General features: G+C 39.4%; 1 protein-coding gene across 4 annotated transcripts in view; it reads left to right on the top strand.

Moving 5' to 3' along the window:
- arhgap24 (Rho GTPase activating protein 24) overlaps positions 1 to 13,653 on the top strand; it is an 84,524-nt gene that overhangs the window by 54,223 nt on the left and 16,648 nt on the right. For 2 of the 4 annotated variants that reach the window (XM_022211018.2, XM_022211019.2), the window contains one exon: positions 12,877 to 12,999. In XM_022211018.2, the coding sequence (XP_022066710.1) occupies positions 12,877 to 12,999 (123 nt within the window). Of the gene's footprint in view, positions 1 to 8,390; positions 8,746 to 12,876; positions 13,000 to 13,653 lie in introns of those variants that run through there. The other 2 variants (XM_022211020.2, XM_022211021.2) reach the window with 2 other exon arrangements.

The following is a 13,653-nucleotide window of genomic DNA, read 5'->3' on the forward strand; positions in this document are numbered from 1 at the left end:
AGAGTAAAAGTACATTTGATGATTATTTTAAATATAAGCATACCTTGGGTGAAGATTGAACTTAGATGAGATCTTGTATTTATTATGAAGGGTTTGCAGGTTCATCTACATCATCCTACGGCATCCTAGACAGGTATGTGTTTTTCTGGAATGCAGTTTGGCCCTTTAAGCATTCACATCATACAGTTTTACCCATTTTGTGGAAACAATTTCAGGATATTGTGACTATAACTTGTTTTGGAATTCATGCCTCCCTATTTGAGGTGGATTCTCTTTGTAACAATCAATTTCCCTGGTGAAGGTGTGGCTCCAAAATGTTGTGAATTTAGACAGTGTGTGGGAATCTTTTAGATATGCTTGTCCCCCCTCCTGCACACCTGTCTCACAAAACAGATGTGGGACGAGTCACTTTATTTGATCATTTGACATTTGCAACCACAAAAAACATTCAAATAAGCTCCAAATAAGAAGTACTAATCATGCTGTCTGTTACATTTTTTCTTGATTATGACTGATCATGTTAATAAAAGAAGATCTTTTAAAAAACGCTTTACTCAAATCAGTTGTTAAATATCAATCCAAAATCTAATTATACAGTGAACAGGGAAAACGGCAAATCCTCACACTGGAGAAGCAGCACAGATTTTGCCACTTCTGCTTTATCCTCAGTAAAGGAAGATCTGGCATGCTTCTCATGCTTGACATCAGTTTGATTGTTTCGGTCTTGCTGGACCTTTTAAAACAATTGTTCCAGCAATCATGTTAGATACATAATGCTACCACCATGAATTGTGATGCTGAGTTGGACTGAAGCAGCACTTTGTAATTACTCCTTCATCTGAGGTAATTGAATATGTGAATATCAATATAAATGATTTTTACACAAGTCATTAGGAAATAGTTTGTTATCATGAAAGGAAAGCACAGTATCACAGTCTTTGCCATTAGAGCGCTTAAGTCCAGTGAGGCAAAACTGAATCTATTTTTGGAGATTTGATTATTTTCTGTGTGGTTGCTGCATTCTGTGTTGATGTTGGATCTCTGGACTGTGGAACATATCCTATAATATTCTTTGTTTATTACCGTAACAATAAAAATACAAGTAAAAATAGATGGCTTTAAAGATTTATCAGTTATTAGAATGATTGTCAGTTAATGTTCTGGTACTTGACAAACTGAAGGAACTCTTTCAGAGTTTGGATAAATAAGTTATAGCTATTAATACAATACAAAAGTACAAAATGAAACAAAAATTTCACCCTGTCAGTATTGTCTATTAAGGTTTATTTGATTCCACATTCAAAAGGTCGCCATGATGACATTATTATGCTCTTAGGAGGTTAAGAAAGCTTTGCAGTGTGAATGTGGAAATCAGATGTTTGCTTATGGGGTCGTGCCCTGTGTCAAACCTTCAGAGAGATCTGCCTATTGTCCCATTACAGTGCTGTGTGTGTGTGTGTGTGTGTGTGTGTGTGTGTGTGTGTGCACGCGCTCACCAACCCCCTCTCCAAACCTCACCTCCTCCCCCTCCTTCCCTTTCTCTTTCACACCCTCTCAGCTGTGCTCACTCACTCATTCTGAGGCCAAAAAACTGGCAGAGCAGCTCCTGCAGTCAGGAACTCCCGTCCTCACGTTAACCCAGCCGCTCAGGACTTTTTCCACTCATTCAGAGTGGCTCTTTTCTGGACTTCCAGAGACACTACAGGAGAGTGGACAAGGCATGGAGGTGGTTCATCATTCCATTCATAGTTTACCACAGTATGGATTATCTGATTTACTATCGTCACTTCAAGGTAAAAACCACATTATTCAACTATTTTGAGAAGTTTGAAAGCTCACATTCTGTATGCTGTGATATAATGGATATATTTATCTAAACATACACTAATGTGTCGACTACAGGCTTCATTGTTGTAGCAGCTGCACTTTGCAGAGAGATTAGATCCTCTGGAGGTGATAATACTCATGGCCGAGATGGACTCTGTGCATAAGGGTTCCATCATCTCTAAACAAAAAGTTTCCAATCTAAATACTCACTCCTTATGAATGGACTAACATTTTGATGTGGTTTGCAGCTCGGTGAGTGTCTTCCGGTTATGTTGGAGGTATTTATGATGTGTGGACTTCAGAGGAGACTATCATTAGACACATTATTGAATCTCTACTTGCCCCTGCTTGCATGGAAACAAGAAGACTCTTGCAGACAAGAGAGAACAGACACTGATGTGTTGACTTAATCTCCCAATACACAGAGAAACACAGCCGCACAGACACCGGCAGAATTATGACACATATTTTCATCATTTAAAGCTAAACAAGCTTGTTACAGTGTCTGCATTGTTTTCTGAGCCAGCAGCAGCAGCTGCTTCCTCCACTTGGCAAACAACACCATCAAAGTCTGGAAGAACTTTTCACAACAAATCTCCCACAAAATGTATTCCACCTTTGTGAATGCAGAATATTTTAGTTCGTTTTCAACCTATTTAAATGCCTCCTCCCTTCTGAGCAATGCCTGACTAAAACAAACCGACTATTCTTGTGGTTAGACTCTTGGAATGATGTTTGCATTTGTCTCCTCTTTGGATTTCTAAACTGCTTTGAAGGTAGTGAGACATAATATCTTTAGGGATTTAAGTATGTGCTTCAAAATGACCACATTAAAGGAGTAGTTGAAGATTTTGGGATATATGCTTATTTGTTTAATTACTAACAGTTACATGAGACGATTGATATTCTTTAACCAGAAGAAGGTTTGCTTGGCTTGGCACAAAGACTGGAAATGGGGAAACAGTTAGTCTTTCCTTGTTCATAGGTAACAAAAAAATACTTTCCACCTCTACAGTTTGCATTTTATATTGTGTCTGTTAAATCCATATGAAGACTGTAAAGTTACCACCAGTTTTTGTGCCAGACAATTTCCTCAACAGGCAAAGTCACTTCCTGTCTACTGTCAAATTCTCTGAAACGCCTTTGGAGACGGCTTATGGTAGAGAAATGAACGTTCAATACACAGCTCTGGTTGACATTCCTGCTGTCAGCATGCCAATTGCACGCTCCTCAAATCTTGCCACATCTGTGATGTTGTGCTGTGTGATAAACTGCACCTTTCAGAGTGGCCTTTTATTGTGGGCAGTCTAAGGCACACCTGTGCACTAATCATGGTGTCTAATCAGCATCTTGATATGGCACACCTGTGAGGTGGGATGGATTATCTCAGCAAAGGAGAAGTGCTCACTATCACAGATTTAGACAGATTTGTGAACAATATTTGAGAGAAATCGTGATATTGTGTATGTGGAAAAAGTTTTAGATCCTTGAGTTCATCTCATAAAAAATGGGAGCAAAAACAAAAGTGTTGCGTTTATATTTTTGTTGAGTGTAGTTTGTGGTTCAGCGATTCAATTATTTCATGGCCACACCATGTACATGTGACATATGGGTTAAAACTGTTGTGAACTTAAGCTTGACATTAAAAAATTACATTTCAAATCAAACTGCAATTGCATTGTCTATCGTAGTTGTTCATCCCTACTCCCCAGCACTCCCCTGCTAGAGAAAAACACCACATCTGTAATGCCCTCAGCAAATTCCCTACAACGTATAACTGAAGCAAGAAGACAAAAGCTTCATCTACATAAATATTCCATATTTTTATTCATGTAGCTTCTCATAATACTAGGAGCTTGATGAACCTGCCAGCATCCTCTGGCAGTTACTGCAGGTGGTAAAAGAAATTAATTCTGTTTATCTGCAGAACTTCTTCACTCCACTAATATCCAGTGGAAAGCTCTAGCTGCTGCAGAGCAGATGCACTCTGTGTGCTTTTACAGGACTTAGGAGATACAGGTCAGACTGAAGCACATTGGTGCTCCAGGTATTTGTGAGCAATTACAGCACAGTGGGAACCTTTGTTGTCTCCCACCTGTTGTGAGCCATTAGTTAAAGACCAGTCTGCAGCTGGGCCCGGCCACTTATTAAAGTCAGTGGTCACAACTGGAATGAACAGTTGTTGGCGGCTTGCAGTCAGCCCAACTCAGATGGCAATTATGACATGACACAGAGGGATACTATAAATAAAAGGTCGAAATAATTTAATATGATGCCTGGTTGTCAATGATAGATTGTAGTTCTGTTTGAGGATATAAAGTTACTCTGTAATGTCATAAAATAGTACACATGAAGCTATCCTTAGCAATGTTGTTTCTGTGTTCAGTGCTATATCCAGTTTTTAGGTTGACTGTATTAGCCCTGGTTATATTGAAGGGTGATGCAGTTGAAATCCAACATTTTCTGTATGCGGCAGAAGTTTTTATAAACTAAGTTGCCATTTTATTAGATGCTCCTCTGCAGAGAACCCATAGAGTTGCAGCTGGAACCTGAAAGGATGTGAGATTTTCTCGTCTCCTTAACTTCTTTTCATGAGGTCTCAATGTGAATTGGGAATCTTAATCTGTGTGCCTTACTTAATGCAAGCTGTCCTCTGAAGTACAAGTCTGCCTGCTTCTGTAAAGCTGACAATTGTTCACTGCTGAGTTAGAAAACTTTGGAGCAGTGTGCCGGAGCGTGGAGAATCAGGGGAATTGCGACAGCTGTCACGGTTGTCTCTTCAGGTACGGTGGTGCTTTACATGAAGCTCCTCGACTGTCTCTGCTGCTGAACTCCTGCTAGGGTTGGTCTCATTTATAAAGTGATGATGGAGTGCCAGTCACACCAGGAGCACTCTGAGAATTGCATGGTGGAGAATAATACATGCAGGCAGCTTAACCACAGCAAGTAAAGCACCTGTCAGAAAGAAGCCTCCGGTCATTTCAGTTGGAGGACAGATATGGAGAATTTACCCGCAGGCAACAAGATGATAATTGAACAAAATGTTCTTATCTGTCTGAAGGTAATGTTGTTAATTATTTACCAAAATCTTCAAGGCTGTAAAAGGTACAGACCTTAGTTTTCTCTTATTATCTCTTGGTGGTTTTAGAGTCAGATCAGTGACTGACCTTCACATGTCAAGAGACAATGCAGACTGATCTGAATGATGTGTGCTTGTGAATGGGCCAAACAGGATTGTTCAAACATTTAGCCCTTGTGCTCTAAAATAGTTAAAATTGTCCATGTGATAAGCTGGTTTGACACCTCACCCATCTTTATAAACCAACTCAGCCACTGTGGAGGAAAATTGAGCATCAAGCGGAGATGGCAGGAGGAACAGGAGTGTGCTGTAATGGCTATGGTATGCCGTATAATCCTGTTGCACGCTTGTTTAACAGCTTCATAACCGTTGTTTCCAAAAGGAAACACTGTGTGTCCGTGCAAGTAATGGAAGGGCTGATTGACTTTAAATGTGGACAAAAGAACTCAGAGGCACACTGGGGAATTACAATTACTTTGCGTGACAATAAACCCAAACAATGCTGGCAGGGTGAAGAATCCCGTGACTGAGAAACTTCCATGTGACTATCTGGTCAGTGTGAGTAATTAGTGTAACAGTGGGAAATGACAAATGAGCATCAGTGGCTGAGAAACATGAGTTAATTTTGAGTAGTGTGTAGTTCTGATCAAATGTGTAATTGAGCTCAGGCAGCTGATAGCAGACAGGGCGAAACATTACAGGAATTCTATTGAAAGATGTATGATTTTCTTGGTACTAATGTATCAATATCCTTATCCTGTCTTGCACTTGAACAAATTTCCCCAAAACTCCTCAGTGGATTTGGATAAATAGTGGAAATGTATTTCCAATGCACAGACTAATAAATCACTGCAAACAGATGCTGCACCTACTGTGGGAAATTGAGTTTTGAGTTGTGGCTTATGAGACAGAAGACTTCTTTGATTGATACGAAGCTTACATCTGTTTCTCTCGAGGATTGTAAAATCAAGCAATATATCACTGTCATTGTTTCGTTTTTCATGTTGTTCTCTTTAGGTCTTCAAGTATGTATTGAGTTTTTGAAAGTATTTACACAGTTCTTTTCTTGGTGTTTTTCTTGTGCGTTCAGTCAAACCAGGGGAGTAACTTGATCTGACAGTTATGAAAGGTCGATAAAGTTCAGAAGAGTAGTCCATACTACTCCCAGGGTAATGGGCAGTGTGAGCGGTTTAAGAGTACATTGCAAGATTCACTGCACATGCTGAGCTTAGACTAGAGATACTGGACACAGCACCTGCCCCTGGTAACTGAGGAATTTATGCTGCATCTATCAACTGGCAGGACTCCTGGCTTCTTAATGTTTAGACAAGAGCCTTGTTTGCCAATTGATTATTGACTAGGGACTGTGGCAGAAGAGACCAAGGAGGGATTATGTGGGGACTGGGTGGATGGTTTATTAGGAGTTTCTTGAGGAGGTACATCGTCATAGACAGCAGGGGACTGCAAAGTGACAGAACTGAGACCAGAGGAAGGAGAAACACTGTAAGAGATCCTTCCTTAACCCTTAAAAAGCCGGGACCAAGTATACTCGGTTCACGCTTACTCATACACACAGTCGAAACCGAACATTCTTGGCTCAACACATGTGACTTGTTTATGATTGCTAATTAACATAAAATATGCACACACCCGTATGTTTGGTAAGATATAAACATTGGCCCCAAATTTGCTTATTTCAAACAATAATGCCGTCTGAGTCATTATAACGAAGCCTCAATTACGAAGCTCTTATCGGGGCCGCGTACCGACCGAAATTCAATATGGCGAACGTCTAGGACAATGCGACCTTGCAAGATTTGATCGATATTTTTATGGATTAGGTGGTTTTAGAATGTGTTTTAGTATATGTACTTCTCCAGAAACATGGCCTTATAAGGGTTAAGTGAGGGAGACATTGTGTTTGGAACCAGGAGTTCAAGGGTCGTAACAAGATTCGATGCAGGACCCAACCCCATACAGACGGGTACAGTGTCCCCAAGAACTTGACGTTGTCTCCTCAGTTACCCCTGTAGTTCAAGATGGGCCAGTTCAGGAAGTGCATCAGAATTGAGAAGTCTGCCCACCAGTGGGCTAAGGACAGACATGGGTCAGGTTTCAGTAGATCAGGAGAATACAGTAGACAGTGGGAAAACAGATTCTAACTCCCCAGAAGCCAATAGTGAGGAATCAGTGTCAGAATCTGAGCTTTGCCAGAGGCTAACGTAGCTGAGGGAGAAGAGGAGGAGGGCATGGAAACTGAAGAGTTCCCAGTGGTAGTGGGTAGACTCTGAAAGTCTACCAGAATTACTGCTGGCAAATCCTCTAATCCTTATCGATCGCACCAATCTGTGAGACCCAATGCATCAGTATTGTAAATGAAGTAGTCTCAGTGGTTACAGGGTTGATAAGCTTATTTCCAGTGGATTTTTTTTTTTTAGAATCAGTACATTGTTGGGGTGCCAGTGCATTTCTAAGGGTTGATATGGTGGGTGACACAGGAAGCGAAGATGCATCAATAGGTGGGGAAGTGCAGATATAGGGCTATTTGTAGGACAGACACAGTTGGATTTGGCCAGTGGAGTGAAACAGGAGGACATCTCATTCCACACTACTGTCAGAAGAAGCAGAGAGTAGGAACACCGGTAGACGTAAGTCTTTTTGTAGGATGGGTTTGAATGTGTGTGACATTTATTGTTCCAGACTTGTTTCCATGTAGTGTTGAAGGCGGCCGGTAATCGGTATGAAATAATTTGACATACCTTTTATTTTAATGTTTAATCAGTTCAGCCAACTTTTGAAAAGTCACAAAAAAAGTTAATCTAGTCTGCTCAGAACCTCCTCCCACTGTGCACATTTACTGTTTGAAAAAAAAAAATCTAAAATGTAAGTGTAAAACCATTTTGTAAAACTGAGCCAGTTTTTTCCAAAACTTTCCATTACCATTCAACTTTTCCAATGTGATACTTCCAAATGTGTATAAAAATATGTTATGGAAGCACTTTTTGAGAGACTAATCAATTTACCTTCAATATGTATAAATGAGCGTATAAAACTAACAGTCGCAGGCAGCACTAACCTTGTTTTTATATAAATGCCAAGTCAATGTCAGATTTTAACAAAGAAAATACAAATTCATCTTACATCCACTGGGTAACATTACTGCCATTAACATTTATAATGTAGTATATATCTAACATGTACCCCAGTGCTGTAAATCCTATTAAATACTACTGTGACAAATGTGTATTAATCCACCGCTGAAAATAGTCCCCAACAAATGCACACATTGCTCCTCTTAAAATAACTTTCTACAAAAGACTACAGTGCACAGCTACTTCAAGATGGGATTTAGTCTTCGTAATAAATGAAATTCTGTTTGCAATCGGAACAAATGAGGTTTTTACAGACAGCTGTGAAGTTGGACCAACAGGGGTGGTTTATTCTTCGGACCCCCTAAAACGTTTTGCACGGCCCTGGTCGCATCACACTCAATCTAACACAGTGGGGACACAACACATCGATATATCCTGTATGACTCTGTGAAAGAATGAATCCATCCATACATTAGCTGCAGTGAGGAGTTTGTTACGCAGGACTGACTTCAGGCTGGATTAAACAGGAGCTCGGTGTCAGAAACAAAGTATCTCGGAGCGGCGGATCTTTTCCACCGGCTGAAGGAGAACAAACACTCCCATGTGCGACTGAGCCTCATTTACCGGTCAGTGATCGTTTCTTTTGCTGATCTGTTGAGGAATCAAACCATCTGTGAAACTCTTTTTGCGCGTCGCGGGTTGAGGAAACATGAAATGACAGCGTGGATGTGATTCCTGCAGTTTGAGGTGAGCCGACGAGCAGAAGCAGCGTCTTTATTTCCGCTTTAATGAATGAATGGATGCTTTCATATCACTGGAAAAATTACTTTTATTAGTTTAACATTTATATAAACCGATAGTGGCATGTTAAAGGCTGAAGACGGGGGCGTGGTAGAGCTGATGGATTGAATCTGCTCGGTGTAATTAATGGGAACAGTGTATACGGTCAATAGCGGGTAGTGACTAATTACTGGATTAGGAGAAGAGGGCAGCAGACTCCAGTTCAAATGAATGACTCGCTTTCTAGACACAGCTCGAGATATAGATCGAAACTTCATTGTATTTAATGCGAGAGCTGAATTGGAAGCATTAACCAGACACTTTCATACTGGCTCTATGGACAAAAAAATGTATGATTGAATGGATGAAGCATAAATAGATGGATGCACTCTTGTAATGATGTTTGGAAACCATGTGTTTGATACATATTGTGGAAAGTATGACTTTTCAATGGCAGATATTGATTTTTACATTGCACCTAATGTTTTTGATGAAAATTCTCTGATCACAGCTTTATAATAGATCAGTTTCTGTTGAACAGATAGATTATTAATCCTGAGGGAAATTAAAGTTGTCTAGTTATACAAGTGTAGATATGGAAACCACAAATCATTACTTTTCATTCTTCATGTTTTGATTTAGGCTGCAACTGATGATAATGGTGATTTTCTTCATTAAATGTCTACAGACCACAGTCAATGTTGAATTGTATAGCAAAAGAAGTGAAAAATAGTGCCCATTGCAGTTCCTCAATGTTGACAATGACTTCAGATGAACTGAGTACTATCAAGATGTCAAAGCCCAACAATCCTTAATATTATTGATTGATATTGGCCTTTCACAGATATTGGCATATCTGTTGTCATGTCATGTGGTGATATTACTCTTTTTTCACCGTTTTGTTTTTAGAACATAGTGCAGGAAAATTGGTTCACCATATCATTTGTCCAGCAGAGCAGCTCTGACTCCATTCTTTATAATACTCTCAGCACTGTCTGCAGCACATGCAGCAGAGTATGGTGCGGAGTGAAGTGGTGTCTTCAAAGTAATCTGCTAGCTAGTTTGTATCTAGTAAATACCTTGCTGGAACGTTAATAAGCAATGGACTTCCCAGTCACCTAGATAATTTCATGTTTTCTATGAAAACTCCCACTTTTATTCATGTGCTAACATAACTGCACAAGGGTTTTCTAATCATCAATTAGCCTTTCAACACCATAAGCTAACACAATGTAGCATTAGAACACAGGAGTGATGGTTGCTGGAAATCTTCCTCTGTACCTCTATGTAGATATCCCTATAAAAATCAGCTGTTTCCAGCTAGAATAGTCATTTACCACACTAGCAATGTCTAGACTGTATTTCTAATTAATTTAATGTTATCTTCATTAAAAAAAAAACTTCTTGTCTTTTAGAAATAAGTACTTTTCTATGTGATCCCAAACAAACTCTCAACGCTAATGGATGTATATGGATGCTAGCATATTATAAGAATATTGATAGTAATAACAGTATCACATTTTTTGTCGTAAAACTTGGTAAATTGGTGAGGCTCAAGAGAAAACTTTCATTTTTGCATGAAAAATGTCACCAACTCTAACACAGTATACTGTTCAATTAATTGACTAATCATTTCAACTTTAGCTTTATTATTTTGATGTAACTTTAACTTATTGGGGGGATGCTGGGGATGTACAACAGAAACAATCACAAGGTCAAGACATCGAAATGGAGAGAGGGATATTAAAAGTCCACTTGATAAGACATAAAGAAGTTAGCTTATATTCTTGTAGACAAAAAAAATCACAAATTAATAAGGTCTTCCAAATAAACACATAAAGTCTCTAACTGTTAAGCACAGGATGGTAAGGATTGCTTTCTAAAGGAGACAGAGAGGGTTTTGAATGTTTCCTGCTTCATGAGGTGAAACTAAGTGTACAGTACATCATGCGGCATCATATATGAAATTACCTCCAGTTCCACTTTATTATTCCTCATTTGAAAATTGTCTTCACAGTGACTTGTCTAATTGTCTGGAGCATGACCAATACGGGATTATTGGGGTCGATGCCGATTTTGATTTTAGGGAACAAAAAATTCCAATACTGATATTTTAGGATGTTTTTTTATGCATGTACATATATTTTATGAATTATATTGATATTGATGGGATGTTTGTTAATTAACTTAATAGCATTATAACTTACAAAGGGATCTAGATACTCAGCTCTGCTACATGTGCTGCAGAGAATGCTCCGAGTATTGTGAACAATGGAGTTAGAGCGCACTCTGTTGGACAAACTGTGTGATGACACTATTTCAAAGTTACCCCAAACATCTTTTCCATTAAGTAGAAGTAACTGATATAGTGATAATGACATAGTGGTACTGTTATCGAACAGTTGGGGTTGAGTCTACATTGTCTGTGTTAGTGAAGGGAAGCCTGTAGGGTGTAAACACTGTGTACATGTTGAATGTTTCACAAGGCAAACACTGGCATCTGCTGCTTGCTAATGAGATCTCATCAAGACTGACGGGTAGCATCAATCTCACTGTCAAAGTTTGGCTCCAAATATAGCTGTTAGTCCTGCTCTCCGACCACTCAGCCTCCCTGAACAGCACAAATGCAATCACTCATCAATGTTATCCGGATCTGTGCATCAACAGCATCTTACCAAATTAAGGGTCTCATTCACTGTCATCTTACAGCATTCAAAATATAAACTGAGTGACACATTTACTGGAGAAACTTCCATGAAAGACACTTTTGGTTCGTGCCAGAACAGTTTTTACTTTGTTTCAAGTGATTAAGACTAATCCTGATGTCTTTGTGTTGTTTTTGAGTCTATAAATAATTTCCATATGCATCATGCAGATCTCATACTGGGATACAATCAATTCAGCAGGATCCCTGGTGGTCTAAGTCGTGAATAATTCAGTATTTGGTGTGACACTCCATCTCTTCCTATAATACACCAGGTGCATGAAATGCCACGAGTCGTTGTTTGTTTGTGATATCTGAATGAGGCTGACACGGAGTGGTGGAAATGGTTCTGTTGTCATAGTGATCCCGGCAGCCAGATTGGTTATGTGAAACAGGTCCAGACCCTCCACTCCAGTCTGTCCGGTATCACATGACAACAGAGTGCCTGTGTCCATTATCCACAAGTTGAATCAGGATACAGAGTCTGGCTCTAATGGAACATACGCTGCTGCCCTGAGATGCTATAAACATTTCTTTGAGTTATTACTGCGGGTGAATGTGTGTGAGTCTCCAAAACTGCCATTTTTTAGAGATACATAGTGGTCTTATTAGATGTAAGTAAATTATAGTATCATCCAAGAACATTTAAAGTCAGCATTGGTTATCAGGACATCAGACATTGCTTATGGCTTCGTCTTAAAAGCCCCATCCACTCAAAATGTGTCTTGTTTGATTTTCAGATATTTAATATGACTACTTGGGCTTTAGTCAAACAAAGGAAAGCACTCTGTCTGGTAGGTTTATTAGCCTAAATGAATCATAAATCAAAGCAAAAAGCTTTGATTTGCAGCATGTTGAACTGAATTAAATGGAACTGCTTGTCTAACACATGTTGATCCCAATACAAACAATACTGAGACATGTAACTCACAAAAAGATGTCAGATGATCTACCATGTAGGCTGAGTTGTGATATGAAAACTACTGTTTGCAGAGTTTTTAACTTTTTGATCATTTGTTTTCACGAAATACAACCACAATAACAAATTCTTTGACATGGTGTCAATCAGTCTGGATCTGACTCTCGTTAAATGTTCAGACTGCTCTGCCTAAATAAAATAGACCTTGCAGTCTGCATTAGGTTGGTTAACTTTAAAGTTGTGAAAACACTGGGGTGTTCACAGGTCGCCTGTTCCTGATGCCACAGAAAGTAATGAATTAATCGTGAAAGACTATTGATGTAGCGCTTTTCACCATATGAAAGTAACGCCAACAAATGTCAGACCAAGGAGGATTTGGTCGAATGAAAATATACACTAACCAATCAACCTGTAGCCCTATCAGCTGCTTTATGAGGAGTGTTTAAATCATTAACTTTTGTCTTTTTTTGTGCAGGGGGAGACAGAGAGCGGATGACAGCCAACCATGAGACCTACCTTCTTATGGCCAGCACCCAGAATGACATGGAGGATTGGGTGAAGACGATCCGGAGGGTCATCTGGGCCCCTTTTGGTGGAGGTTAGTATACACCCAAGCATCGATTCTGATTAATGAAATCACTTGGAAATTTGTAGATTAGAGTGAAATTTGTATGAGTTTCCAATGATGTGTGAAAGGATGGATAAGTGTGTAGGTATTCATTCTGTGAGCAAGTTTTGTTCAGCAAGACACCCAATCCTGACCAAATGCGTAATGTATGTGCAGAGACTGAGCTTAACTAAGTACTGAAAGCACAACGTTGTCTTGTACACAGTCACAGTCACCTAAATCTGTTTGTTGGGCCATGATAGAGACCTAACTTAGCAGTAATTTCCAGGTACATTTCTGGATTTTAGAGCCCAACCCATACTGTATTTTTAGGGGTGATGCAGTTTCCGATTTTTGGGGAGTAAATAAAAAATCTGCCAATATTCTTATATATACATACAGTAGAATAGAGTTAATTTGAAATGGATGAGGGATGAAGGATGAGGGCATTGTTTTTTAAAATTTTGCAGCAATGTATTTCACAACTTAGGAGTCACCTCTCAACTCTGCACCACTATCTGCTCAACTGTGCATACTCTGCTACATGTGCTGCAGAAAGTTCAGTATTATAATCAATGGAGTCAGAGCTGGAGAAGCTATGCGTTGATGTCTTTACCCCAGTTACGCCAAGCATCTTTTTCTGGA

This window comes from Acanthochromis polyacanthus, chromosome 18, assembly GCF_021347895.1.
Source record: "Acanthochromis polyacanthus isolate Apoly-LR-REF ecotype Palm Island chromosome 18, KAUST_Apoly_ChrSc, whole genome shotgun sequence".
Lineage (NCBI taxonomy): Eukaryota > Metazoa > Chordata > Actinopteri > Pomacentridae > Acanthochromis > Acanthochromis polyacanthus.